Source organism: Fomitiporia mediterranea (genome assembly GCF_000271605.1).
Source record: "Fomitiporia mediterranea MF3/22 unplaced genomic scaffold FOMMEscaffold_2, whole genome shotgun sequence".
NCBI lineage: Eukaryota > Fungi > Basidiomycota > Agaricomycetes > Hymenochaetales > Hymenochaetaceae > Fomitiporia > Fomitiporia mediterranea.
This window is the reverse complement of record NW_006760387.1, coordinates 531,176-558,276: the sequence shown is the minus strand read 5'-3', so window position 1 is coordinate 558,276 and position 27,101 is coordinate 531,176. Positions and strand designations below refer to the sequence as shown.

Genomic DNA, 27,101 nt, shown 5'->3' with positions numbered 1-27,101 from the left:
GCGGAATCGGACCTCGGCTTACCATCCAACCCGACTCCAACAATTCACTGTTGTGTGAGACGTCTTGAGAGCGCTGACTGGCGAGCCTATAACGAGCCTTTCTATCCTTTCTTTCGCGGTGTTCTCGGGCGTGAATGTACAGCTTTAGATAATGACGGCAAAGAAAGACACCGGAAGACACTACTTACTGATTTGCGGTGGACAAGATAAGCAACAAGTACTAGTGGTGTACGGAAGAATGATCTGCTTTCACTTGAAGTGTTGGTTTTCTCTGGTCGTTCGATATCATGCAATTGCGATAACGTCTTGCCACAGGTCGTTTGGCAATGCTTCGGAGTGCCCTCTCAATTTGCTAATGATACTGGGAACTGTAGGGCGCGTTTTCTTACCGAGCTTCTTTACAGCTGCGCCTGACAAACTTTAATTCTGGATCGTATTGTTTCCCATGATCGTACAAGTTTGATTTTGTGCTAGAAGTGCAAGACATAGTCTATCAGTGTAGTCTGTCCATCAGAGTGACCAAATCCGCGACTATCTAGATCGTGTCGAGCAACCCGACTTGAGATGTCTCTTGCTACAACTCACGAGCGCTTCTCAACATCAACCCTTTACCCACCGGTGTTCCTTTTACAGTTGATGGTGGTACCGCAAGTAGATTGATTCTCCTCCCGGTTGATCTAGAAGAGAAGGGCAGATTCTCATGTCTTCTGTTACTACTTACATTTGCTCCCAGTTCGCTCCCGTATCTGCGGCGTTGATTACACTCATTGGTATTTCTGGGACTCGCAATCAATCGTGCACAGAAGTAGCTCATGTCCCGAGATCACCGAGGGAACGCATTATGCTTTGTCTTACTGTCCGATCATTATTTTGTTCGTTTCCACATTGCAATTGTACCCGCTATCGGTATTGGTTCAATGCTTAGCCAAGGGTCGCGAGTTGACTGGCTTTTCCGCGGTCGTTGAGTTCTCTCGTTAGGATCTCTCCGCAATTAAGTACGACCGCTCAAAGACGCGCGCACCATGCGTGTTCTTACAAAGACCTCACCGGACACGATGCCAGTAAGTTCTACCTTGGGCGTATGGCTTATGGCTTATCCTTACTCTACTTTGCCTAAAGGAATTTCCACCACTCTAACATAGCCCCAGATCTCTATTTCAAGTGCCCGCTATCAGATAGGTTTTTAGATCTCAATGACTGGCTGATTTGATCAATTCCCGTGTGTTCGACCTTCCCTCAAGCAAACGGCGAGAACCGAATTGATTCTTTGAGAATGAACTAAACCTAGTCAGCGTGAAACGAGTACAGGTAATTCCTCGGTGATTACTCAATGGAAGGCCTGAACTAACGAACTATCAAAGCGTTTACAGACTTCTGTAAATGGTATTGTCTTACCAATGGGAGAATAAGGGTGAGCCACTCCACGGACACTTTCGTGTGGTAGGCTTCTGCCTTGTTGTCTCACTTATCAAGGTTGGGAGTTTTAGGTTTTGCAATACTTATAAGATATCTAGAGGAGCTTTACACCATGCCGATGAGTACTGCAAGCAGCAAAGCTGCCGAGAAATGTTTCGGCGATGTCGTACATCATGTATTGTAGTATCGGAGCAACTATCTTCCTCCAGAGGTTTTGTCACAGCCGTGTCACTGAATTTGGGGACATGACTCTTGACAACTCATTTCCGTGTTTCTCGTTATTTTACACGACCCTGAGGTATCCGAGCAGCATTGTAGCATTTTGCCACGATTCGAGCCGTGGGGCCAGGATCGTTTTTCTTTTTTGTCCGATGCTGACATCCGCAGCAAATGCTGTTCTTGTTCAAGATTGCTTTCATTCACAAGAAGGTATTCAGTTGGTATTAAAGGTGGGTTCATGCCACTGTTTGTTCATATCGAGCCACTTGGCACACTATCTTCCGGATGATCAAGTGGTTCTTCTGATACTGTTGTGCCTCCTGAATTCCTCTTCGTGCACTTTACAGTTGATCGAGCAAAGAGGAGTGGGCACTCTGTTTTATACAGTGCCGGCTTTTATCTTTTATCTCAATCGGTGTTCAGCACCAGAAGGCAACCGAGCCAACGTTTTGTGCGCCGCTGAGCAGCGTTTTGCATCTCCTGCTTGCTTGAAAGTCATAGTGGTATGGTCGGGTACCTTGATGAGGCCAATCACAATGCACTATGTCGATCGGGCTACCTTGCCCCTTTTTTCGTTCGAAGGTTACTGTTATTGCCTCATCAAGGTCCTCAACCACTCTGTGTTGATTATCAAAGCAGTGATTGCGTTCTGTGCACTTACTGCCAATTTTTTGCTTAATGAGTTATCGATCTTGCAATGTAGCCTAGTTTTCGAGACTTTGAAGTAACGGGAGGTGACGCTTTAGTCGGAAGTAGATATGCTTGTTACTCGACTTCAAGTTTGAAGTTAAAGGACTTGTCCCAATTCTGTTGGAGACCTGATAGAGGCGGCTCGTCCCAGAGCAAGTAAAAAATGGTAAATTATGCCTAGGATCAAAATACACTTGACGCAGATTGATAAACGATTGGCTGATCATCATCCAGTCTGTGCCACCTGTGTTTTGTCTATGGTGAATGATATATATGCCCTTTCAGTCTGAGATGCAGAGTGACATGTCATAATGTATTTTCCATTCAGTATTCGAAAATATTATAGAATTAAGGTCGCTGATAAAGCCAAAGGTACACGTTGCATAGGCTTCTTTCTGCACCTCTACCCAGTCCACACGAATATAGACTAATCAGTATAAATGACTTGTTGCACTACTTTTCAAGCAAGTAATATAATCCTTGAGTAATTAGTTAAGACAAGATTCTTACTACAAACTCATTCGAGGAAAAGTGAGCATGAGCTATAATGTACAACAGTTTTGTCAATGTGTTCAAACAATTACTTCAAGTCATTCGTTCCATACTGTAATGACCTCTCATATCACATATTCAGGCTCCCCCTCATCAACCTGATCAACAACAGGCCGGTAGGCCTCTAGTAATGAGTTTTCATAATAGCCTGCAAACTTCCGATCTTCTTGTACAACGGGTTCATCAAATCTTCGTTTTATTTTACTTTGTACACGTTGTAATTTGCCTTCCCCTTGACTGATATCACTTTCCAGCGATGTCAATTTCCGTTTCATTCGTTTTTCTGATTCGTTACTTGTTTTAAGCAAGTTCAATTTTGCTTTGAGCCCCTTGAAGCGACTTACAGAATCATTGTGTGCACCTTGAATGTCCTTTAGTGATTGAACGACATAAGCCCAGGGCGCTCTACAGTTGAAGTAGAGGTCGTAGGACGAAATTCTAGAACATGAGCTAAGGCCTTTAATGACATCTTGATCTCTTCGTACAAGGTGCTCCACAAGGCTCTTCACATTACTGGGCCAACATTCTGAGTCACCGAGAATATTTTCTTTCCACTTAGCAATGTGAACCTGAGATAGAATCTCTTCTCTCTGTTGCTCGTCAAATCTTTGTTCGATCCAAGCGTTATATGTATGAAGGACGCGTTTGTATTCTGCAGAATCCACACCGGTCCCTTCTTTGACTTTGGAAAACGCATTTTCTACTCGTACGCCGGCATCTTGAATCTCCTCCTTCAACAGCGCTTTTAACTTGCTGATCCTATCATCGTTCTGTGAAAATTCGCGAGGATAACGATTTATAATGGTAAAATTGGCAACATAGCGATCGGCAGTCTTTAGCTCATTACAATAATTTATTAACACTTCTATGACAATGGCCAGTTCAAGAAAGCGCACAGCATGCCTTTTCATACAAGCATCAACGTCCACTATTAGTGCTAGGACTTTCTCAATGACTTCACTCCTCGGATCCTTGTTCTTTGTCTCACTCTGTGATCCATGACCACTAGAATGGTTGCTGGTCTTGGATGTTGGCGTGTTCTTGGGTCTGCTTAACCTTGATAGTCTGAAAGTGTGCTTGTGATTTGTTTCCATACTGACTCTCTAAATACTTAGAGGGGGAAGATCTGTATGCTTGTTGTATGTTGAAGTTCAGCAATTATAAATGGGGGGTACTGAAGGGTTCCACTTTGTACTGACTCGGAATTTATCTAGCTTATTAAATAAAATTGATGGGAAATTTTACTTTGCTCAATTCAACTCATTTGGTGTCATTCCCCGAGGTCTACATTCGAGAAAGTGATGAACACAACAAACTTCCTTTTTCAATGACTTTTGCAACAAGCTGCATCTACACAACTCTACTTGCTGTACTATGGGCATTAACCACTTGTATGGTCTCAATGTACTCTACAGAGAAAGAATGTCTTGGAAGTTAGACACTTTCCTGGAATGACTGAATGCCAGTTGACTAACACTAATATACAGTCGATAACAAGGTCCATAGTCTTTCTGTACACCTGTTTCATAACGTACTACAGTTTTCAACTCTTTTAGTTTTAACTCCGTACAGTACAAACAAACAAACTAGATCCAGTGATTATGCCTTGTTTTTTACATTAATTGTCTTCAGAAAGGAATTCTCGTGCCCGCGTCAATAGCTTTTGTAGTAGGAATTACTTGAGTAAGAAAGTTCGAGAAATTTCAAGCGTAATGATGACTAAGCAGACCAAAACACATAATTTTCAAGCTTTTCTTCAACACACTCTTCTTTAAGCTCTTACTTCACAGTCGCCGTTGCTGTTGTCTATCGTCCCCTCCTCTTCGCGACCTTTTGCTCTCTTGTTTCTTTGGCCAAGGTCTGACACTTCGTCTTTCCTCTCTCCAATTCTCAAGGAAAAAAATGGTGCGCTTTCGTGGACTAGCTGCTTTGCTGAAGGCACGCTGATCTCTGGGACTTGTTAACATTTCGGTGCAGGCGTCCCAAGCGACTTTCAAGTCTATCAAGTCTGTCATTCCGCTCCTTGATCGTATCCTAGTGCAGAGGTTCAAGCCTGACACTGTACGTTCGTTTTCCACCGTGCTTTACGTCTGCATTACACGTCATCTGACTTTTTTTCTCGTTTCTCATGCTCGACTCGATGTGCCGTCTACACGGACGCGCTTTACAGAAAACCGCGACTGGCATCTTCCTTCCGTCGAGTGCAACAAACAGTCCTTTACCAGAGGCGACGGTAATTGCCGTTGGTCCGGGCGCACCAAATAAGGAGGGGAAAGTCGTACCGACTAGCGTCCAGGCGGGTGACCGTGTCCTCCTTCCGGGTTGGGGAGGAAACTCGTTCAAAGTTGGTGAGGAGGTGAGTAATATGTTCAGTGTTCTAAGCCCGAGGTAGCACGACTTAACACATAATTTCTGTAGGAATATCACCTGTTCCGCGACTCGGAAATCCTTGCGAAGATTAAGGAATGAGACAGTCAACTAACACGTCTGGTGACGGCAGAGGTGAAGCATGGTGATTTGAAGGCGTAGAGTGTGATTGTAGACAAGGGTACTGCTATATGGTGACTGATGGTGAACCTGCGTTTATGTGGTGGAAAAACAGAGGGCTACTCTCCGCGTTCGTCTATCCCTCGTTCCTCTTTCCTTTGGTATTGGTGTTTTATGGCATATCTCAACTTCTTAATCGTATCTACATCACCGCATTCACACAGTTTTAGGTTATGCTTTTAACTGCACCGCATTAGATATATGAATTGAATGAATCCCAACTCTTCAATTTGGCATTGATCGTCTCGCTTTCATTAGGCATACAACTCTACTATTATCTTCCATTCATCACAAGGGTTCTCAAGCACTGGATCAGACCAGTCGTCCTACGGCAACTCAGACGGAATGGTTGATATAACAAGACCGCTACTCGGCCTATGCCTGGCACATTCAGCAGCAGTCCTCGAAAGGATATTGTCAATTCCCGTCGATTGCAATCGAATCGATAGGTTCCCATTAGAGGAAGTTTGAGTGGGGTTGATATATTGCATTTTCTATTAAACTCCCATTGCTTTCACAGGTTTTCACAGATCACTCATCGTTTGCAAGGCCCCAAATCCGCCAAGTTCCTCTTGACATGTGGAGGCAGATACTGCCATGATCGGTATCTTCATACAAAATCAAATATTAATCGCTGTTGTAATTTATTGACCAAAATTACAGATGAAATAATACGCACGCAATTTTCCTTGCAAGCTGCATGCGCTCTTCAATTCCTCGTGAATAGAGTGCAAATACCCAAAGAAGCCAGCCGAAGCTCTGCCAGTCGGTCAAGTGGGGAGCAACGTTGTCGAGTAGATAAAGGAACGCATTCGCCAGGGAAACGGGAACGCTGTTGTATTTCTCCCTGAGCTCGTAAGGGTATTCGTCCTTTTCGAATAGGGATTCGAACCCGGAGAAGAGGGGTGCTCGACCGAGATGTCTGAGAGCGAGGAAGGAACTTGCCGGGGATCTTTTACAGTTGTTCGTGTGTAGGTGAAATGCTGGCACAATGAAAAAGGAAACAGCTTACTGGATGCTGTATTGTATAAGATCTGTGACAGTATCCAGAAACGCTGATAAATCGCGCCATTGTAATTCCTTGGCTTCGCCCCCCGAAGTCCGTGAGTGGATCCAAATCGACTTGTACAATAATCCTGTCTTTTGTCCTGCACAGTTTATGTCGACCTCCAGTAAGCAAATAAGTGCTCTTTGGGCCGACGCGAGGAGATGGTCGAGCTCTCTATCGGGCTCTTCTTGCAACCGGATTGTCTGTAGGGCAACGGCCTTCGGAGCACCGATGGTGACGAGCAGTTGTCGAAGATACGTGTCGTGAATGGAAAGCTCGATAATAGCATCATATGCTTGATACTGGTTTGTCGTTATGTTAGAGCTGACATATCAACCATGGTGAAGGATCGAATTACAGGGTTCAAAATGAATGGGTCACGGACCTTGTGTATTTGATAAGTTTCCGTACTTCCTTTCGACAGCGTCTGTCCTCAGCAGAATTCGGAAACGGGATGTACCCCACCAGATTCGAAGAGAACCAATCGCAATGCATACATGTGCTCCTCTTCTTCATGAGCCGCCGTTTACATGCTTCTGGTCCACAACCAATTCGAGCCATGCATTTATTTAAAGCATTCTCAAGCCGTCTCCCAAGATACGTATAAAGCTTCCCTAGTGTTCGGCCAGCCCCATCAAGGGAGTCTGCAGTGGCTGTGGAAGATATAGAATCGACTGATTGTGCGGCCCTTGTTGAGAGATATACTTCACGAAGTAGAGTCTCAGCCTTCGTGGGTATACCAGAATTTGAGGGCATTGAGTGGGGCATAGTAGACATTGTGTATGTGCAACGGGCAACAGGTCGACGCCTTTCTTATACTCAACACCAGACCTTCAAGAACTAAGGCCAATTACATTCTTCGCTCAAATTCTCGACCCAATTGGAGATTTACATAGCTTCCCCTCCAGTCCTGCGTGGATCCCTTCCGGGTACTTATGAATCATCCACACCAACGGGTTTCCGCTGTGGAGCATCATACGCGGAACGCCCAGGGAAATATACACTCAGGAAAAAGAAGGTCAGCAGACTACTAGTACTGACTAGACAGGACTTGCATAAGTTCTGATGACTCGAGGACTTCAGTGCCTCAATGCTACAGGAGGCATACTGCTAAGGCTACTGGCCTTCTACAACCGTTTGCCTGTATTGCCTATTGGGGCATCCACATCCTTTTTCATTAAGTAATGATGCACCCTTTTGTACTGAAGTTTAACCGCTTAGCATCATTAACATTTCCAGGTCTGCACCCATAATATTTGATCTACACTTACTATTAGAAGTAAAGCCACAAATGAGTTCATACTGAAGTTATTCTATGCAGAAAACTCCAATAAATTTGATTCTGTTTTCACAAATGTTCTGTTGAATTCAAATTATCCTGAAGTTGCCTGAACATCTATTAATCAAAAATAAGTTCCGATATTGAAATTCATTCAAAATGAGTCACAGATGAATCTCAGGCAGCTATGGTAGATATTTGCATAACAATGTTATGAATATATGCAATATGCAAAAATGCAAAGACTTTTTTCCTAGACCAAATCTGAGACTCTCAACCAAAATGCATTGTCATAGTGCATAAATTGTATAATGCATCCCTAGATTATGCAATAAGGTGTTTTCTACTGTACAAGTGTAAGTAAAGGTGAACGCAATATACCATATGCTCAGATCTGAAGTTTATTTCTCAACGTGGTATAAAAGAAGTTGTAAACATCATCTGTAAACATCATCTATGCAAACGCTCATAATTGCAAATCACTAAATTTACATTCCAAGATCCTAGATTGCTCGGATAGACGACGACGACACTGTACTATGTAAGAGCGTGATATACAATTGGATGATAGGAAATTGCGAATCGTGATCATGCACATACAAAGCAGGAGATACCGCGACATATGTGGATTGTGTAAATAGAGTAACGTAATTGAGTGTATGCTAGAAAGAAGTGAGAAAAACAGTAGCATGAATAGATATGTAAATAGAGAGTCAAGGCGAATCGACCGAGCTGCAGTGGACAAGAACATCCTCATCACCCTAGTATCATTTCGTCTCCCGTCAATTCCATATCGGCCTGAGATCCTTCTCCTTGCGAACGAGATGTCGAACTAGCAGGCGGGTTAACGCGATCTCCTACGTTCATCGCCTGAATACGCTCTGGAAGCATCCGTTCCCGCTCCACTTCGCTTCCGTGATGATGAAAGTCAATGTTGACGCTGACATCCCCAGTTCCGGAAGCAGCCAATGCTGCGCCCTGGGAAGCTGGCCCCATAAGTGCATCAGTCTGCATCTCCCCAATACCAACAGCGTGGAGGAAGCTGCGAATTGTTGCTTGCTGTTCTGCGGTGTATGCATTGAAGTTGATACCGGTGGGGAGGGTCAACTCGCCGACAGATCCGTCCGCAGTCGCGAGAGAATTGTTTGCAACGTCGGGCAGTGCCGTCCCTTGACGTCGCAGGCTTTCTTGAACGAGTGCGGCTGATGCAAAATCAATAAGCATTGTTGCCGTTGAAGCATCTGAAAGGCCTGCAGTACCCATGTATGAGCCTGCAGGTAATGACGCTGGACCGCTTGGCCGGGCCCCACGCCCAGCTGTTTCCGTTGATGACTACACAAAAAGGTCGTCAAATTTTACCCTTCAGAGTAACTGTCGAATGCTTACCGTTGATGCATTCCTAGCAGCCGCCACGGCGGAAGCAGCGCTCGGAGCTGGCTGCATGGCAGCAAGTGCCGCAGCCGCAGCCGTAGACATTCGCTGTCGCTCCCTGTCACGAGCCTGCCTCCGTTCAATTCTATCTAATGTTGCACGACTGGCCCCTGTTCCGGTGGTATTATTTTCTACATCCGCGTGCTCTTCGGTACTTTGATTTTGTTGAGATGGGTTTGTCGTGGCAGTAGCTCCTGTAGTGCCGCCGCCAGCACCACTAGAGGTGCCATTGCCACCCGTGCCTTCATTACCGTCTTCTCCTTCGCGTGCGCTGCACCAGAAACGATGACCTTCGCTCCACGCACGGGACTGGCACTCCTTCCCACAGTATTTCGCCTTTCTGCACCTTCGGCATTTTGCAAATTCTCGCGGGAAGGATTCCCATTTTCCACAAAGCACTAGAAATTACTAATTTAGTTTATTCAACCAACGTGTAGGGTCAAAAACGCACTGTTAGCACATTGTCTAATACCACCACGACTCTCGTCCTTGCGGCATGCATTGCGCATAATCACACCTGCCCAATACTGAATCTCGGGCGGTAAGAACGGTGGAGGCGAGGGAAGAGCACTCTCTGTCGGACTGGGCCTGAATGTGAACCGTTCGACTAACGAAAATACGTTTGTCATCCGGGGTGGAGTACCCGAATTCTGACCAGTCTGAGAAACATTGTCACGAGAACCCGAAGTCGCGGGTGTAGATGTCTTTTCCTTCTCCTTTCCTCGTCCGGTTAATGTTCTGAAAAACCCAAGGTCCTTCTTGGTATCTGCAGTTGAAACTATTGCAGGATTAGCAGTTGCACTTGCGCCGGTACCAGTCTTCCGCCAACCTGATGCCTCTGAAGTGCTAGTCATGCTGCTGTTCTGCATACTATGACCCTGAGCCATCGCTGTAGCCGGATGGAAGCTCAGACGTGGTTTGTAAAATGCTTGCCGGACGTGAGGATACTTGCTCAGATACGCCAGTAGCTGCAAAGACAATAGCACATCTTCCTCACGATACGGACCCTGCTCCTCTGCGTGGTGATGGTGATGATGATGATGCCGGTGAGATGACCTGGGAGGCATTGTGGTAGGTGCTGGTGTTGCTGCATTGGCTGTATTGGCTCCAGTTAACTGAGCAGCCCTCAAGGCAGCCTGAGTAATGGCGGCCCCTCGAGATGGTCCAGCACCAGTCGCGGCGACGGGCATCGCGATCGGAGCAGGGACATGTGCATGAGGATGTGTATGTGCATGAGCGTGCATGGGAAGATTTGCAAGTACGGCACGCGGCGTTAATTCTTCACGGCCGTGGACGTGTGGATGATGTTCTCGTTGTAGATTGATGTTCCTTGTGTTCAACGTGAGAGTGTTTGTACGTGTGCGCGGTGTTGCATCTATAGCTCCTGGTGCACCTGGTGGAGCGCCCATAGCAAGATCATCGTTCACATTTTGGTCGAGTGCAACGATTCCTTCTGCTACGCCATCATCACCAACGTTAGTATTGATGATAATGTGTGCATCCATGTCAACATCAAGCGCATCAGATGCACCAGCAACACCCGCTCCCACTACACCTGTGGCTGCTGGTGAAGGCGAATCTTGTACAATGCCGACCGTTCGGCGTGTATGAGGATGTGTCGGAAGGCGGGGAGGCATATTTTCGTCAGTGTCGTGGTCGTGTGACGTCGATTCCATGTCCACATCACCGTCTGCGTCGGGGTCGCCATCATCCTCCGTCTCGGTGTCTGGTCTGGATGTTGAAGCTGAAGGGGTTGCGGATTCTGCTGCTTCGCGAGCCCGAACTGTCCGAGAGCGGGACATCGACGGACCCGCTGGCGTAGGCTCACGTGCATTTGACTGCGCAGTGTCCCATACTCGGCGTGCGACGACCGTCCCGGACCTGTCACGGCCTGGAACGATGACAGTGCTCGTCGGTGTGCCCGATCCTGATGGAGTTGCATTAGCAGACGTATCAGTAGAAACAGATGTCTCTGCGTCCGATGTGGCAACATTTTGTTCCTCCTAAAGATCCCATAAATCAGTCAGCAACAACAAATTTGATGGATGACTCACCTCAGTATTCGCAAGCGATCGTTCGATAGCGAGCAGCCTAGCAAGCTCTTGAGCTTGTTCGCGCTGTCTCTGCTCTAGCTGTTGTTGGCGACGTTGCTGCCGCTGTTCACGGGTCTCACGTGGTATCCCGCTTGCACTGGCACTCGGGCCGACCGCGAACCCCTTTGAAGCCAGCCATGCCTCTAAGATACACCCGACAACTTCAAGAGTGCCCGCTTGAACGACACGACTCCGAATAGGTTCCGAGCCACGCACACCAATGTTGACCACACACTGGAACGCCAGCGAGAAGCGGTAAGAGGCATGCCGATCAAAAGATTTCGGATTCAAAGCTGGGACCTGCGCTGGACGCGGAAGACCCGGAGGAGACAGCCCGAAGATTGCAGATGGATTCTCCGGGGGCGGGGGTGAAAGGCAGAAGTCGCGGAGGAGGCGGACGAGTCTTTCCAGGCCACCGTCGCACGTGAGTATCTCCCGGATACGAGGTGATGTCGACGTGAGATACGTGAGGTGCGTGAGCGAGTTCAATAATGGTAAAGGCGAGTTGGTGTCGAGCGCTGTGCATGTCGTTCACGGGTCAGACATTTGTGGTACCGGCACCGACAGCCAAAGAGACAACGATTACTCACCTCGTCTGTCGTAGAGCTGAGAGGAGATACAGACACAGGCTCTGTTCTGAGCTGGAAAAGCAAAGTTGGACTCGCGCATGGCGAGCGTCGGGCGGTGGACGATGAGGAGGAGATGGACGTCGCTGTGGACGATGACGAGCAGAGCAGAGCAGAGTGTTGGTCGCTGTCGAAGACGACAACAGGTGGTTTAGGGAACGATGACTAAGAATCACGATGACTAAGCATCCTTGTTTCAAATCAGGCCACCAGCTTCTTTTGCTTTGCTTTAAATTGCTTCGCCAACATTCAATCACTCTTGGAATGACTACACAAATTCGGGAGTCGGATAAGATGGGAGTGGATTCAAGCCAAGATGGGTATGCTTCCTTCCAACTTCGTTTCTTTCCGTCAGAGGGGCGTTTCATGGCGTCATCCATGTACATGATAACTCCTCCAGCTCCCATTGTACGTATGTGTGCATATTAGAACCTTAAGGAACGCTGTCTCGAAAGCTCCAGTAAGGCGGGCGAATCTTGTATAAAGTCGTCCAACCCGAGACATTACTCTTGGAGTGCACATCCTTGCTTGCCTGAGCCCTGCTTCACCCTTTGTGCTCTCACAACAACGTACTTTCATCTAACTATAACACGAGTTCTTGATCCGCCGTCAGTGTAACTGCAACAAAATGGTTGGCCGTCATTCATACGTTCCACATCGTCGAGCTCTTTATGCACTCCTTTGGATGATATCCGTCGCAGAGCTCGGTTTCACTGCCTACCGCATCCACTATACGCGCAAGAACTTCGGTACTCACGGTCAGCTCGCTCACTCCCATTCATGTTAAAGTCAGTCCATGCTAACATTACCGTCATCTAGAATCTATCATCGTCGAGTTACTCGTTGTCTCAATTCTCACCATCATCTGGGCACCTCTAACACTCATCTTCCATCGTTCCGCTCCGAATAGCACCGGTAGCACGTCCACATCCCGCTCTGGTGGATTGGGCTTCCTCCATGGCGAAACGACAGGCAACTTCATCATCTGGGTATTGTGGTTGGTCGGTGCAGCGATCGCAACACATAACTGGCCTACACGCGCAATCGCCGGACCAGGCAAACAGGGCCGTATTCTGATTACGATCGTTGCCCTCGCATGGGTCGCATTTAGTCTTTTGACACTTGCAAAGATAGGTGCGATGATGGAGTATAGTGCAAGGAACGCAATTGGGGGAGGAGCTGGGTTTTCAAATGGGTATGGTAGGGAGAAGGCTGGACCTGGCAATGTAGGTGCCAACGCTGGCAGAGCCACTCCAGCAACTACTGTCTAAGTAAGCACAGTTTGACTGACATAAACACTTTCTATCTCCTCGTCGACCTTGTTCTGTCTCCAAACACGGAATCTCATCGTCTTTAATTTGTCATAATAACTAGGCGCTACTCAAATAGGATAAACAAGCTGAAAGTGTACTACCTAATAAAAATGCAGATTTATTGCCTCAACAGTATTGCAGTTTAAATAACATAACTCAACAGCAACCTTAACCCTCACGGGTCTGCAGTTTCGTTGTTCGAATTCAAGTCATTTACCCATTAGAGTATATAAATAAGGTATTCCCGATTTCCTTAACTTTAAAAGAGATGTCCTTTTCACTGTACATAAATGATTCAAGATATTAATATTTACTGTTGTATTGATGAAAGATAATACTGTTAGAAAAAGAATTAATACAAACTACAGTTGAATTTTCCTATTGTGTTATGTTAGGAAAAAGGTATGCTCAGTATATAATACAATTTATATATTATAACAATACATTCTGGCTAAGACCTTAAGTTTAGTCTGAGCAAAAGTTACTTAGATTGTACTGTTAATGTGTATATTATATTTTTATTATAGAATCTAATAATGTCTTTTTATAATAATATCTTGTCTTGTAACAAATATCTAGTTTACAAACTACAAAAGTTTTATATTTACTGTTTAGTAGTAGAGAAATACATAAACTATTAATAAAGTTTAGTAAATATCTTATTTCAACTGATATAAATTATAAAATAATTAGAGGTAACACATACACTTGGTACTGGTTAGGATGGATAATAGTAATTGGAATCAACATAGTTTTCCCTGCTACTGATTTGTACTAATACACATATTAAAGTAATTGGTTTTGACAGAAAATACAGTACAGTTTGCATTCATGTGAGAGCAGTCATACATAAATGCAATAATGTATTAACAGCATCATTTCCAAATTGGGACTAAACCTTCACAATACACGCAACATGAAACACACTGCTGATATATGTATAAGTGAATAGCATGAATGTTTCTAGCTAGTCTATGCACATTTGATACAATACAATACAATACAGGAAAATACAATACATATTTGCAAGGACGGCATTAGCACAGAAAATGGAGTGACAAGGGTACGAGTATGATTACCAGGTGTAAACGATCAAAGGAGATTGGACAAAGAAAGAAAATCATGGAAATTTGCAGAGTGCAAGCACTGGAAAGCTGAAGCAGGATAGATAACTTTGTTAAATGCAATATAAAAGGACAATTCAAGAGTGTGAGGACAAGGATCAGTGTGAAAGAATAAGTAACAACATCATGAAGAAGGAAGTGCAGTGAGACACAACGCAATTGAGTAGAAACGGACGAAAAAAGCCTGAGCAAAATACAAAGAGAAATCGGTTCTATCACCTTCACCCCATTTTTGCCAGATTCTTTCAACGGCGCAAGGACCGCTTATAAAGGAAATCCGCAGCGCGGAGTCCTCATCTACCCACGCCTCCTTTTCTTCGCCCCTCTGCTACACTTTTCTGCACGTCCTTCAGCGACGTCAGAAGCTCGCTTCTTCCGTGTGCTCGCTTCGCACCCAACCTCCGTTTTGAGTTCATCGATTTTCTCGGGATCAGAATAAGGTGATCCGGGGAAAGCAGGCGGTGGGCGCGTATAGAGCGGGTACGGAGGTGGCGGGGCTGCGCCGGGTGTTCTTCCAATAGGAGTAGACTTCTCTGTTTTCACTTCCGACTCGTTTGCAATTGCATGGTCTGTAGGACTTCTTGCCATCTGAGTTGCAGGCGGCTGCTCGACAGGATGTATCAGCTCATGCAGCTGTAAACTCGATCGGGACGTCCCACGGGCATGCACTAAGGATACCTTCTCTGCAGTTCCTGCCGCAAAGGACCCTTGCCCTTTGCGGGTCGAATCAACGGAGGCTGGACCATGCTTGTCGGCGCCGATAGCTACACCTGTGTCGTCGTCGTGCGGATGCTCGCTGTGTAGAGCAGAGACGTGCAGACTTGGAGTGTCAGGAGACGGTTGTTGCCTCACCCCTGCTCCTTTTTCAACATGCGTTTTCTCGGTACTCTGCCTTGAGGTCGCAGGCGAAATAATTGCTCCTGCATCCCGGACATGAGAATCAGTAGACTGTGTCGCTGAAATATAACCAGAGTCGTCATGTTGGCGAAGAGAGTCTTGCCTGCGAGTGCAATATTCCCGCGGATTAGTGTGTGCCCGAGGACGAGGATACCCGTCCAGGTAGTCACCCTCATTCACAGATGAATAGGATGCATAACGAGGCAGATGTTCATCTAACTTTTCTCCGACTGGTTCGGAACAAAGCGAAGGAGCATGATGAGCCCGAGCAGGTGACATAGAGCGTACTTCGCCACCATCATATCTGGTCAACCTGCCCGCGTCCCTGTCGCGGTATACCAGACCGGCATGATCCGTCTGATGCCCGGAATCGCGTAAGTTCTCCCCCTCATACGCTGTCGCAGTATAGTACTGGTCACGTTCTGGTCCATAATAAGATAAGTCCCTGCGCTCAGGATTAGATGGCAGATCATGCAAGGACGTGTGTAAAGGCGGACTATGCGCCGCCTCGCTCGTATACGGAGGCGTTGGGGGAATGTTGTGGCAGCTCCCTTGCTTCCACCCAGATGAAGACAATGGAACTGTTACATGTGTCGAGGAAAGTGGAGGGAGATTGCCAAAGCTCGAATCCGTCTCGGGTACACTCCCGTCTCCGTGTCTTGTTGTAGAATATGCTGGGTAGGAATATTCTCGGCCTGCGAGCAAATCAATAGATCGAGAAGAATTCTGCAAATACGCTGAATGATTATGTGACTGCAACCAAGATGTGGGCTGAGCATTAGAATGGGCATTCGAATTTGAGTGAGATGACGCAGGCGGATAAGGATACTCGTATTGCACTGGAGGGCGAGGGCGTGGTATCGTAGATGCCGATTGTCTCGCCGCAGATATCGGATCGGCGACTGGCACGCTAGACGGGGGGATGCTCAATCTTCGTGCGGCTCGCGCAGCAGCCTCAGCTCCGCGCACCATGTTCGTTGTCTCATCCGCACTCCTTTGCATATTTGGTGGCTTGACTTCGCTCGGGACGCTTTGCCCAGGTTGCATGTGACTAGGTGGCTCAATCGAGAATGCGCGCTGGGTCTGCATTTGGTTATGCATTTGTAATTGTGTCTGCGCTTGTGCACGCGCTGCTTCGGCCTGAGCAAGCACGTCATTGAGTGGGAGAGGAGGTGGCGCGCGACGTGCGTGGTTACGATAATGCCGCCGCATATTGCTTGAGACGTTGAACTGACGGTTGCATCCCGGAAACGGACAGACGTATGCTAAATTAGTGAAAATAAATGGGCAATGAGTAACGATGTTTGAAACAGGAAAGAAATATGGCAGACAGAGCATTAAAAGGCGGATGGGGAATAAATATATTGAAAAGAAGAAGAAAAGGAGATGATATTGCATAGGTGGTATTACGGAACTAGTCTCGAGATCAGGAAAGATTGTATCCGAGATCGCGAGATTGTCGGCCGCGTTAAGCGGCATTCAGTCTCTTCCCTATCCAGGGATACCACTAGCGCAGTGCAGAACTGCGTCGCATCAAAAAGCAAGAAATTCCGTCCAGATCAACTCACGTTTTGCACCAGTGTGCGTGTTGAGATGGATCCTTAAGCTGCTTGGGCGATTAAAGCGTTTGCCACACATTGAACATGCGTGTTTTCGTTTCTCGCCGTCGCCGCCCAGATCGTCGTTTTCGGCCTCCTCGTTTTCATTTTCAGTAGCATGTGATTGGGGGGAAGTGTGCCTGAAGCTAGTGTCAATGCCATTGTTTGAGCTGTCAGCAACACGGAAGGTGGAGCTGTACACATCTCTCAGGGCTGCGCCTCTGTGGTTGTCCGCTTGGCGATCAAAGATGCGCCCTTGACTGGGGGCGAATGAGGCTGCAAGTGGTCGAGAGTGTGGATACAAATCCATTGGAGGTGGTTGAGGCTGTGGATATGGATGGGGAGCAAAGTCACCATAATGACTATACAATGGTTGTGTCGGTGGCGGGAGATTGTGAAGGATAGTGGATGGCGGAGGTGGGGGGAGAGATGTGGCTTGATGATGAAAGAGATGGTCAGGGAGGAGGTCCTTTAGGCTAGGGAGAGCCATGTCGAGAGATGGTAGAGGGAAGAGGAAGGGAAGGAGATGGTGGTGAGAGGGGGAAGAGCTGACCGGATGACTTACGGGCGGTGATGAGAGTGTTTGTTTGTCGTGTTTGGCCGAGAAGAGAGTCGGAAGGAAGAGGGTGTTCGATTCAGGCACATCAATTCAAAGGATCGCCGCCGCAAATCGCACACGCTAAAAACTCTGAATATCCTTTCCGGAACACGATCGTCAGACCATACCCTTCCCTTATTTGGCATACTTATGGTTTGACATAATGACATCTGACCCTGGCCACGTCGGTTTCTGACGGACTCGAGCCCGTCGGAGGCCATGGACAATGTTATTCTTTCTATGCGGTGTTTCATACCGTGACTGCCGGGACCTTGTAATACGAAATTAAAATAATATTGGCACTCGTGTTCGGTGAGAGAGACGCCGATCTGTACGTGCGAGAAAGCCGGATGCTCTGGGGGCGATTCTACCGGTGATCCACGATGACGACGATCTTTGATCCTGAACTGCTGTGCAACGAACACCGCACTGCGGTCTTTGTCGGCGCTCATTCAGAGTTTTTATTTATTTGCTCCATCTGCAAGTCAGCCCGGCATTGTCTGGCTTGCGTTTTCACTTGCTCAGATGCGCTCGTAGCATCACCGCAAAGGTGAGTAGAACCGCACGGCCAAGGAGACTTGGCGGAAGAACTGGAGTAATTCCCGTATTTCGTATTTTTATTGCCATCAGGTACACCCCTGCTCCTGTAATTCTTCCACTTCATCATCCCTGCTTGCACATGCACATTTCCATCGTTCCGCTGATCCCGTCTCAGGACCCTAAACTCTCAGCTTCTCCACCCTGTGCCTTGTCCCATCCACGCTCATCGCAAATACATACTCTGTTTTCTCACATTTCTTTTATTATTTTCTTAGGTAGAGGGTGAAAGGCGCCACGACGCCGACGCCACGGCAACAAGAATAATGGAGAACGCGGATCCTACATGTATCTTTGACCGCTTCACGCGCTTTTCGCGTGAGTTTCAAGATGACGAGAGTAGGTTCCGTGCGAGATTGTGCACCGTTAAAGAGCTCGAAGGCGTTCTTCCAAAAGCTCCTTCGAAGTAAAGGGCAAGGAAGTCGTTACTCACTCTCGTCACCGCTGCCCGGTACAACGCCAACGAACACATCAGATATAAATCGCACAAAGTGACTTAATCTGGATCGTTGCAACGCAATATGCCTTGTCCACGCGGTACGAGCTCGGCATCTGTCTACGTGGTAGATACTAGGACTCTCTGTTTGTTCATCTCTTCATCTCTCCATCATTTATATTCAACTTTGTGATGACGTTCTATTTCTGATGCTCTCGGATTCCAGGTCTCATCCGTTCTTTTCGGGTCGTCGATCATGCTCTCGTCACCCTGGATTAACAATACTCGTAATGTAACGAACACACTCGCTAAGCGAAAAGACGCATGTCCAGATCGTCTCGAAGTTAATTGAACTTGCTGGGTATACCGAATAAAACGGTAGTGCTTGCCCTGATCTTCCTCTGCATGGCACAACTCTCTAAACTAGGCGCTTACGGCGAAAGCATGTACGTGTCGTTACCTTCTATCTTTTCTTCAGGTCAGGTCCCATTGTGAAGTACGTTATCCAACCAGCTACTTTTTATCCGGAAAATATTCCTATCTAACGTTATCGAGTTTGTAGTCTATACTTGCACACGGCTAATCCAGAGGTTTTAGGCCGCCTTTCGTCGAGAACAACAGGCCATCGTCCTGGATTGCGGTGCACGCAGTGAAACTCTCCTCTTTCCTACACGCTTTGAACTGTCTGTAGTACGAGTTCGTGTGTTAGTGTGTCCTCACGTCCTTCATAATCTTAATAGATTACAAATAGTGTGGGTGAATAAATGTAGTTAGAATAAAGATTCTTCGTGTCTTTACTTGCTTTGATGGACTGTGCGACTAGATGCACTTATTTCTAGAATCTGTATTGCAAACTCCTCTTGCTAAACATTATATCACCTGTTTAAAGGCAGATTGGTTAAAATCCTTTTAGTCAGGGCAAGCTACTGCTCTATAAAGCTGTTGTAATGCAGATATTAGCTTTCTTTATTACAGCTATAATGATATAATATGTACAATTTATACACAATTTCTGCTATCTATTAGCTATATAAATTGTATAATCTATTTATAACAACATTTATTAGTGAATCCTCTTTATAATACAAAGACAGTATTTTGTAGTTATATATATATGCATTGAATTATAATGCAGAAACACGTATTCTGTTTAGATGGAAATGATTACAATTACTATTGAACGTATGGTATGCACCCTTAGAGCCTTTATTACTTTTTATAATAGAATTTCGTTGTGTTCATTATATCATAGGATAATGAAGCGTTATAACAAGTTGACTAATTACAGAATGCATGTAACATTTGTCCTGTAGTGAAAATGAATCAAATTACTCGTTGTTTGCCTACTTCCTGATGAGTTGTAGGATAATGAACGAGTGATCAGCAAGGTTACGTGTGCAGAAGATGCCTCGCACATGTGTCTCGATTCGAAGTGGTTCTCTGTTAACCAATCTCTGTACAGCTCTAAATCATATGAGTACGCAAACACGAGCTCAGACTCGGAGGAACGAATCACCTGTAGGATTAATCGTCTTCGGAGCCCCTTTCGACGACCTGAGCGAATTGTAGATCCCGCCACGAATGCACGTTTGTTATGTCCGAGGCATTAATATGCTAAGCGCTCAAGACGTCTTTGACAGGATATTTAAGGCGTCTTCGGTAATCATCTTAATGGATCATCTGATATTGTATCGATATCGGCAGTGGCTTGTCTGGATGAGAGTGGAGACTCGTTGTACGAGTTGGTGAAAACGAAGGATTGATTAACCCCTCTATGCTCATGGAGGCAATACCACAGAATTTGATCAGCGGGTACTAAACAATGGTGAATAGTCTTGCGCATGCCGGAGCGCCCCTCTGTATAAGATAGTAATCAGAAATGTAATCCAAGACCGAAAGATAAAGATAAGACCTCTTCGACGTCATTCTCCAAAGCGCTTGGAAGAGCAAGAGCGAAACGCGTTGGAGACGGAACAAAAGAGCGTGGTTTTGGTATGGTCTATACGCCAGAACGTGTGTCCGTATCGCAGCCATCGGAAACTAAAGAAAGAACGGGGATAGCGCGATGCCATGCAGAGAGAGTGGTTCCCGTTCCATGCGTACTTTTCATCCTTTCGAGTTAATGGCTCCAAAACCATCGTTCGCGAAGGTGGGTACTAAAACGAGGGTTAGAAAGATAAAGCCTGTCAAAAGCGAAATCGTTCGATGCCGGTGAACAACAATACAGATATTAATCCTTTTGAGCTATAGAGCGGCCCTAAAGGACTTCATATATCCAGGGTGCAGGACATGTGGCATAAAAGTTCATCGGCATGAAAATGATGCGGACAGGAACGCAGGAACGAACAGAAAAGAACTCAGGGATACGAGAGGCAGCATGGAATGCACAGCACGAATAATTTGACTAACAACCTTCGCGAAGATCATTTTCGTGCCCTACTTCTTTCCGTCGTCTTTCTGAGGCTGCTCGCCGCCGCCAAGCGCCTCCACCTCATCATCTTGAGTGTTACCCTAATTCCACATTCCGTCATTATCGCGTCCAATCATATAATATCGGGTCCGCAAAACGTGCGTATCTCTGAAGATTCTCGGGCTTCCCTGTGATTGACCCTATGCCGGACTCCCTCTCGCTCCACCCTGAGCGTCAAGCAAGATTCGAGGGCGTCGGCATGCACAAAAGACAAGGAAAGACGATTCAAAAGTGTCTCAAAAGCGGGGCGGGACGACGTAATGAGGGCATAAAATATTTCACATCGGTCGTTTAATGTAGGATGTACAGTAAGCATGTGGATCCTCTTTGTGCCAATTCTTGCGAGAGAAATACAGAATTATCCCTTGTGCGAGTATACGCTTCTCCTCTCTTACGACGTACTTACGCAGTCGGAAGAGAGAAAGATGTGCGAGAGCCACTGGAAGGTGGTGCTCCAACAAGATAATCAGCTTCGCGCAGGATTCGGATACGTGTAAAGCCTTCGGGGATCATTTCACCAGTGGGATTGCTTTGTTCTTGCTCCCAACTCTCTCGTGTGTTGTCGGGAAGGAGTGGGGCCAGTTACGGCAAATTCGATAAATGTCTCATCAGCAAGTTGCACAACGCGGCAAATTTCACTGCTTGAATAGGACAGCAACAAGATAAGAGTGAGGAGGCGTCCGTGTTTGGCAAGAGCTTCAAATCGGGGGTTGTGGAGCGACAAATTTTCTCCACAGATTTAGTATGTCGTTCCCACAGATTCCCGTTGAATCCCGAAGCGCTGCACCCACCACAACGACAGACAAGTAACTAGTATCTGCCATTCGTTCAGCCTAGCCAGTCACTGAGTCAGCCAGTCAGCCAGTCAGCCCGCCAAAAATGTCAACCTCATGTATCGCTGGAGTATATAAGACAAGGGCCTTGTGCCGTTGTTTTGTCCCTCATCACTTCAACACTTTCCTCTACACTAACCTATTCGTACTCACTCGCCAACGACAAACAACAATACCTCTCCTAACAAGATGACTTCCTCTCATAACCCAGCCGTCTTCACCGCCGATGCCGTCCTCTTTGACATGGCAAGTCCACTTGCCATTGTTACTCGCATAGTCTTATACTAATCCCTGCATTTTACCTTTTTTTCAGGATGGCACTTTGACCGATTCGATTGCCGCCGTTGAGGCAGCCTGGGGCAAAGTCGCGACAGATCTTGGACTAGACCCAGCATACGTTATTGCCGCGACGCACGGCAAGCGTGCAATCGACAACCTCGCGCACTTCCGTCCAGAAATCAAGGAACATGAGATGGATGCCGAGGTCGCAAAGTTCGAACGGACGATCCTTGACTTTGCGGATGCGTATACCAAGTCTAAGGAGGCTTCCCGTCGTGAAAGCCCTGCTTCCTCAGGGACTGGATCGAGTTCAAACTCAGGAACGAGCACGCCTGCTCTGTCAGCCTCCAGCTCCTCGTCCCAATCTCATGGCTCTTCGGCATACTCGTCTCGCACTGGGTCGCTTAGCACCCCGAACCGCCCTTCATTTGGACGTGATGCTGCGCGTCGTCCATCCTTCGCGACGCGTCTGAACAACTTGCTCGCTATGTCGACACTCACAGAAGGCGAGGACACCTCTGTCTTTGAGGACGAGCAACGACAGGCCCTTGCAAAGGAAACGGCGCAAAAGGACACTATTCACGATGTCGAAGTTGCTTGGGAAATCGAAGCCGATGGTGTCGACCGCTCTATTCACATCCTTCCAGGTGTTCGTGAGATGATCGGCTCTCTCCCCGATGGCCGGTATGCTGTTGCTACCTCGGGTGCGAAGACATACGCGTATGGCGCTATGACTCGTGTCGGAATCACCCCTCCTCCTGTGACCATCACTGCCGATGACAAGCGTCTCAAAGCAGGCAAGCCCGCACCTGACCCGTTCTTACTTGCCGCGAAATGTCTTGGCTTCCCCGCGAACAAATGTGTCGTCTTTGAGGACTCGCCGTCTGGTATCCGCGCAGGTGTTGCAAGTGGTGCAACCGTTATCGCTGTTTGCACGAGCCATGAGCGCTCGAAGATCGAGAACTGTGGTGCGCACTTCATCGTCGAGGACATGAGGAGCGTGCGATGCACTCCAGTTCACGAGAACGGTTCGACGAAACTTCGTTTCCAGGTTGGTGTTTCGTCTTGATTGAGAACGAGCATGGTACGTTATGTAGTAGCTCTGAGCGAGTGGAAGTGATTAGTTTCCTTTCTGTCCATATATCCTGTACTCTCACTAAATCATGTACTTCAACCGCTTCGTGGTTGTTCTTTCTTTTGTTGTCCGCCTTGCATGTACTGTACACATAGATCTTGTAGAAGCCCTAGATGCATCCTCGTATGCACACAAAAAAATTTGCGGATAATTTGTTATACCCCATTTGACTCGGTGTGCTCTATAATACTGCAGCTACGACTATCGTCCACTTGTAGATGAGAAACGTACGTCCCAATCTGGCTCCTTGTGTATCACAGAATTTTGGAGCATCAGCCCGAATTCGGGTTCCGGTCGAGAAAAGTTCACTATATTTGGCCAGAAATTTTCAGACGCAGATCGTTGCCACCCTCAGTCATTTTTCGCCTTTCGCGATTCTTGCTCATATCTAATTTATTCTAGCTTCATCCAGACTATTGAAGGGGAAAAAAACCGATGGCTATGTTGAGTCAAATTTCAGGGGACTGTAAGGACGAGCACGCAAAGAAAGGCACAGTGCGTTAATACCAGCCTTAGCTAGTTAGCTTTCTTCGTTTGTCCAGCAAACGTGCATGGGTTCTCAGGCATGTATATTCTCGTTCCAGCTTTAAATCATTATTGAGGGCGGACATTTAACTTGTAATACCAGATTGGCTGCTACAAGGATTTAAGCTTGTGTCTCTTTTGCAATAGTTGGGCTGATTAATTCCATTTCTAGACACTACTGCAAAGTATTTGGTGGGGCACATTCATCACATCCCCTGCAGTCGAACTCCCTAACCGGCTATTTCGCACTGAGTGCTCCATGAAGAGTGCCTATCAGCAAAGAAAGAGATCTAAAAGATCCGATAGATGTGCTTGAGTCTTAGTACGAACGTATATGTGGCGCGTGGCACATTGTAGGGCTTGCCTTTAAACACAGAGGTGTGGCCAACTTTCATGTAACACTTAATACTCAGAGACTGCTAATTCCCGTATAGTCCTCTAGTTTGTAAAGAGATGCCAATAGTCCGCGTAGCGAGGAAGCAGGATCGTCTGATAGTGGCTTCATTTCCACAGTCAGCGTGGCAATTTATTTGCATTGCTAGTAAGTAGATTGGTTCACATGCCAATATCACGATCAAACATTTCAATCTCCTTGGAATGATTAGATGCTTCACATACAAAGTATATGGACAAAGTTATGGTGTCTGTAGAGACTAGATCACATCCTTTGCAAATAAGTCCTAAGCAAAATGCACTAGGTAATAATCATTAATTATGCAAGGAATAGGTATCTAGAAACGGATAAGACTAGTATTTTTTAAGAATAGTATCCCTTTCCTTTCCCAGGTTACTACTGTTAATCCGGGATTTTTGCTGCATTCAGTGAGTGTTTCAGTAGTACATAAATATCAAATGCATTCACGGGACCTAGTTTACAAAAGTCTTGCTTTCGGCAGCTCTTAGCATGGTTCTTCTGTTGCCTCTTTCAAGGATTGCACATTTGTAAAGTGCTTCATTGTGGACAAAAACACGTTCAAGGTTTACAGATAGTCGTCCCTGGTTAGATCAACATTGTCAATGTGGCAATCTGCATACTATTGCCCAGAGCAAAATGCGTCACCCTCATTACTATAAATAAGGAGCATACATTGTCAAATCCTCTGCTACTTATTTTTACACGTACCATTCTGAAATTATTTGGAGTATCAGTACAAGTTCAATATGTTTCACAATAGTAAGAACTCGAAAGATTCGAATAGGAACTCACAAGGAGAAAGCCCGTTGAAAGAGTATAGGAGAAAGGCGCCTTTTAGGCTTGGTGTAAAGAAATACAGAATAGAATGCGAGAACATTATAGATCCATATTCAGGGGATATTAAAAATAAAATACAGTGGCTGACAGACAGGCCCAGTTTTGCTAATAATCTGCTCGAACATTTACAAGAAGGCGTCACTACACTTGAAGAAATCGAGAAGATTATTTGTGATGATGAAAGTGCTTTTAGGGAACTCCGAGAAGCAGCTAAGCAAGCCAGCAATGGTAAAGACAATGAAAGTGCTGATGATCTTGTAAACGATCCGGCCGCTCAGAATTGGAAGAGAGTTATAGATACAATAAAGAAAGCATACAATAGTCCAGACCTTGAAGAAGCTGAGCAGTATGGATTTGGGAACACACATGGCAGAATTAGCCAAAAAGGTCCAGAGGCAGGGTGGCTCAAGCACTTCTATCTGTATACTTTGAAGTTATTAGAAGCTATGCAGTTCGAAGCTGTGAAAGAAATACTTGCCTCACTCAAGAAGGCTTGTGATTTGCAGCAGTCAAATAGTACCATATGCTATACTTTGTCCAAGAAAGCTAGGCAACTCTATCAAGAAATACATAATCTAGAAAAGAGAAAGAACATTGAGAAGGACAAGTGTTCAAAGGCAGATATAAGAGTCTTTTCTGAACTTGAATCTGAGTTAGTACACATTGATGAAAAGGCTGATAAGATCAAGCAGAACATGAACTCAAGTCACAAAGAACTTGAGAATGCTCTTACAGTTCCTAAAAGGCTATGGAATAAAAAATATCCTGAGCAAGATAAAAAGGAACAGTCAAAGCAGACTTCAAAAAGTAGAAAATCTGTAACTAGAAGCTTTTGGAAAAAACAAAGGTCTTATGACTCTTAAATTTCAATAACAAATAATGCCTGACAGTATAAATATTCTTGAAAGGATACTTTTATAAAAGATAAATATATTCATAAATACATTTTTTCTATACTATAACATTTAATCATAAATTAAACTTGTTATTTGTACTTATGTACAAGAATCATATATTATATTACAACTCATACAAACTGCTCAATTACCTATTTTGTCTATATATAATTTTAAGCTTATTATGTTTCTACTCAGTAATCTAGAAAAAACAATGTAGACTATAATGTAAAGCAACTGGAAACTGTTAGCTAGTCTATTCTTTTATAGTAAACTAGTTTCAAAATAGGTGAAACTATCTAATTTGTACTGTATAATATAAAAATAAAAATAGTAAAGTAAAAAAGTATATATTTATCTAATCTATAATCAGTCATTTTAATCAACAAATTATTACAGTTCTGTACTTGTACAGTCATCATATTAGTATTCATAATTAAGTAGTACATATTATTCTGTTATTTATAAGGAAAACTATATTGTTTAAATTACTAATATAGTAAAGTGAATTTAATACAGACAAAGTATTGTACATTACTCTCTGTCTTATATAATTAGTATACCTCCTGGATTTCTCTATCTTCTTTGATAGTATGATTAATCCTAAAGGCCTTTAGTATACTTAACATTATTTAGCCTTACAAACAGTTTTAATATGTTATAATGTTTAAAAGACTTAAGAGAAGAGTTTAAAAGTAGTTCATTCACATATAAAATTGCCTTTAAAAGAACACAGGAAATATACACCTGTCAGAATAGGTATTGTAAAATATTTTAATAAATGCAAAATTATTATAGATCCATATTTAGTAGTAATTAATAACTACAGATTGTTATTCCTGAAAAACTGAAACTAATCTACTCTGTAAGAAGTTGTGTAAGCTATCTAAGAAAGAGTTGTACAAGAAGAGTAAACATAATATAACAGATATAAATGTACTTTATAGTATAGAATCTGAGTTAAAACAAATTCACAGAGAGGTCTGTAAGCTTAAGGAAGGAATAAACTCAAGACACAAGAAGCTTAAAGGAGCTCTCAGAACACTAAGGAGGCTATAGAAGGAAATCTACCCTAACCAGGCTCAAGAGTAAAAACTCAAGAAGAAAGTAAAGGATACATTGTCTAGCATTAGAAAGCTGTATACAAAAGACAGCTCTCATGGCTTACAAACCTTAGTGTGTAATAAGGCCAAACTACAACAATGTATATTGTAATTAATAGTCTCTAAGAAACATATATTGTTGTA

General features: G+C 45.2%; 9 protein-coding genes across 9 annotated transcripts; 4 read left to right on the top strand and 5 right to left on the bottom strand.

Annotated features, from left to right (window-relative positions):
* Nucleotides 1-2,942: 2,942 nt before the first annotated feature.
* FOMMEDRAFT_151553 (uncharacterized protein) lies at nucleotides 2,943-3,971 on the bottom strand (the record flags this gene model as incomplete). The annotated part of the gene is made up of 1 exon (XM_007262522.1): nucleotides 2,943-3,971. The coding sequence occupies one exon, from the start codon at nucleotides 3,969-3,971 to the stop codon at nucleotides 2,943-2,945; it is 1,029 nt and encodes a 342-aa protein (XP_007262584.1).
* A 685-nt stretch (nucleotides 3,972-4,656) lies between these two features.
* Nucleotides 4,657-5,659, top strand: FOMMEDRAFT_102105 (chaperonin Cpn10). Its single transcript, XM_007262521.1, has 4 exons — nucleotides 4,657-4,782; nucleotides 4,855-4,938; nucleotides 5,048-5,233; nucleotides 5,296-5,659. The coding sequence occupies exons 1-4, from the start codon at nucleotides 4,780-4,782 to the stop codon at nucleotides 5,344-5,346; spliced, it is 324 nt and encodes a 107-aa protein (XP_007262583.1). The 5' UTR covers nucleotides 4,657-4,779; the 3' UTR covers nucleotides 5,347-5,659.
* Nucleotides 5,660-5,959: 300 nt separating this feature from the next.
* On the bottom strand, nucleotides 5,960-7,249 carry FOMMEDRAFT_151551 (uncharacterized protein; the record flags this gene model as incomplete). Its single annotated transcript, XM_007262520.1, has 4 exons — nucleotides 5,960-6,032; nucleotides 6,104-6,376; nucleotides 6,437-6,796; nucleotides 6,858-7,249. 4 exons carry the CDS (start codon nucleotides 7,247-7,249, stop codon nucleotides 5,960-5,962), a joined length of 1,098 nt encoding a protein of 365 aa, XP_007262582.1.
* Nucleotides 7,250-8,278: 1,029 nt separating this feature from the next.
* On the bottom strand, nucleotides 8,279-11,944 carry FOMMEDRAFT_138352 (uncharacterized protein; the record flags this gene model as incomplete). Its single annotated transcript, XM_007262519.1, has 5 exons — nucleotides 8,279-9,083; nucleotides 9,138-9,580; nucleotides 9,634-11,185; nucleotides 11,237-11,793; nucleotides 11,866-11,944. 5 exons carry the CDS (start codon nucleotides 11,942-11,944, stop codon nucleotides 8,508-8,510), a joined length of 3,207 nt encoding a protein of 1,068 aa, XP_007262581.1. The 3' UTR covers nucleotides 8,279-8,507.
* Nucleotides 11,945-12,154: 210 nt separating this feature from the next.
* FOMMEDRAFT_165160 (uncharacterized protein) lies at nucleotides 12,155-13,342 on the top strand. The gene is made up of 3 exons (XM_007262518.1): nucleotides 12,155-12,659; nucleotides 12,721-13,172; nucleotides 13,276-13,342. The coding sequence occupies exons 1-2, from the start codon at nucleotides 12,530-12,532 to the stop codon at nucleotides 13,170-13,172; spliced, it is 582 nt and encodes a 193-aa protein (XP_007262580.1). The 5' UTR covers nucleotides 12,155-12,529; the 3' UTR covers nucleotides 13,276-13,342.
* A 923-nt stretch (nucleotides 13,343-14,265) lies between these two features.
* On the bottom strand, nucleotides 14,266-17,883 carry FOMMEDRAFT_144426 (uncharacterized protein; the record flags this gene model as incomplete). Its single annotated transcript, XM_007262517.1, has 3 exons — nucleotides 14,266-16,500; nucleotides 16,804-17,195; nucleotides 17,399-17,883. The coding sequence occupies 3 exons, from the start codon at nucleotides 17,881-17,883 to the stop codon at nucleotides 14,636-14,638; spliced, it is 2,742 nt and encodes a 913-aa protein (XP_007262579.1). The 3' UTR covers nucleotides 14,266-14,635.
* A 1,823-nt stretch (nucleotides 17,884-19,706) lies between these two features.
* On the bottom strand, nucleotides 19,707-20,522 carry FOMMEDRAFT_16930 (uncharacterized protein). Its single transcript, XM_007262516.1, has 3 exons — nucleotides 20,377-20,522; nucleotides 19,981-20,321; nucleotides 19,707-19,928 (listed from the first exon to the last, which is right to left on the bottom strand). The coding sequence occupies exon 2, from the start codon at nucleotides 20,305-20,307 to the stop codon at nucleotides 20,128-20,130; it is 180 nt and encodes a 59-aa protein (XP_007262578.1). The 5' UTR covers nucleotides 20,308-20,321; nucleotides 20,377-20,522; the 3' UTR covers nucleotides 19,707-19,928; nucleotides 19,981-20,127.
* A 1,300-nt stretch (nucleotides 20,523-21,822) lies between these two features.
* FOMMEDRAFT_16929 (HAD-like protein) lies at nucleotides 21,823-23,345 on the top strand. The gene is made up of 2 exons (XM_007262515.1): nucleotides 21,823-22,013; nucleotides 22,081-23,345. Exons 1-2 carry the CDS (start codon nucleotides 21,957-21,959, stop codon nucleotides 23,113-23,115), a joined length of 1,092 nt encoding a protein of 363 aa, XP_007262577.1. The 5' UTR covers nucleotides 21,823-21,956; the 3' UTR covers nucleotides 23,116-23,345.
* Nucleotides 23,346-24,867: 1,522 nt separating this feature from the next.
* On the top strand, nucleotides 24,868-25,821 carry FOMMEDRAFT_25628 (uncharacterized protein; the record flags this gene model as incomplete). The annotated part of the gene is made up of 1 exon (XM_007262514.1): nucleotides 24,868-25,821. One exon carries the CDS (start codon nucleotides 24,868-24,870, stop codon nucleotides 25,819-25,821), a length of 954 nt encoding a protein of 317 aa, XP_007262576.1.
* Nucleotides 25,822-27,101: the final 1,280 nt, after the last annotated feature.

What these genes read in the sequence shown, in the direction of transcription:
- FOMMEDRAFT_16930 (XM_007262516.1), bottom strand. Translation starts at nt 20,307, where the DNA reads ATGCGCAAGACTATTCACCATTGTTTAGTACCCGCTGATCAAATTCTG.
- FOMMEDRAFT_165160 (XM_007262518.1), top strand. Translation starts at nt 12,530, where the DNA reads ATGGTTGGCCGTCATTCATACGTTCCACATCGTCGAGCTCTTTATGCA. An exon ending in CAAGAACTTCGGTACTCACG is followed by an intron (nt 12,660 to 12,720) that starts GTCAGCTCGCTC and finishes ACCGTCATCTAG; the next exon opens with AATCTATCATCGTCGAGTTA.
- FOMMEDRAFT_102105 (XM_007262521.1), top strand. An exon ending in AGAGGTTCAAGCCTGACACT is followed by an intron (nt 4,939 to 5,047) that starts GTACGTTCGTTT and finishes CGCGCTTTACAG; the next exon opens with AAAACCGCGACTGGCATCTT. An exon ending in CGTTCAAAGTTGGTGAGGAG is followed by an intron (nt 5,234 to 5,295) that starts GTGAGTAATATG and finishes TAATTTCTGTAG; the next exon opens with GAATATCACCTGTTCCGCGA.
- FOMMEDRAFT_16929 (XM_007262515.1), top strand. Translation starts at nt 21,957, where the DNA reads ATGACTTCCTCTCATAACCCAGCCGTCTTCACCGCCGATGCCGTCCTC. An exon ending in ATGCCGTCCTCTTTGACATG is followed by an intron (nt 22,014 to 22,080) that starts GCAAGTCCACTT and finishes CCTTTTTTTCAG; the next exon opens with GATGGCACTTTGACCGATTC.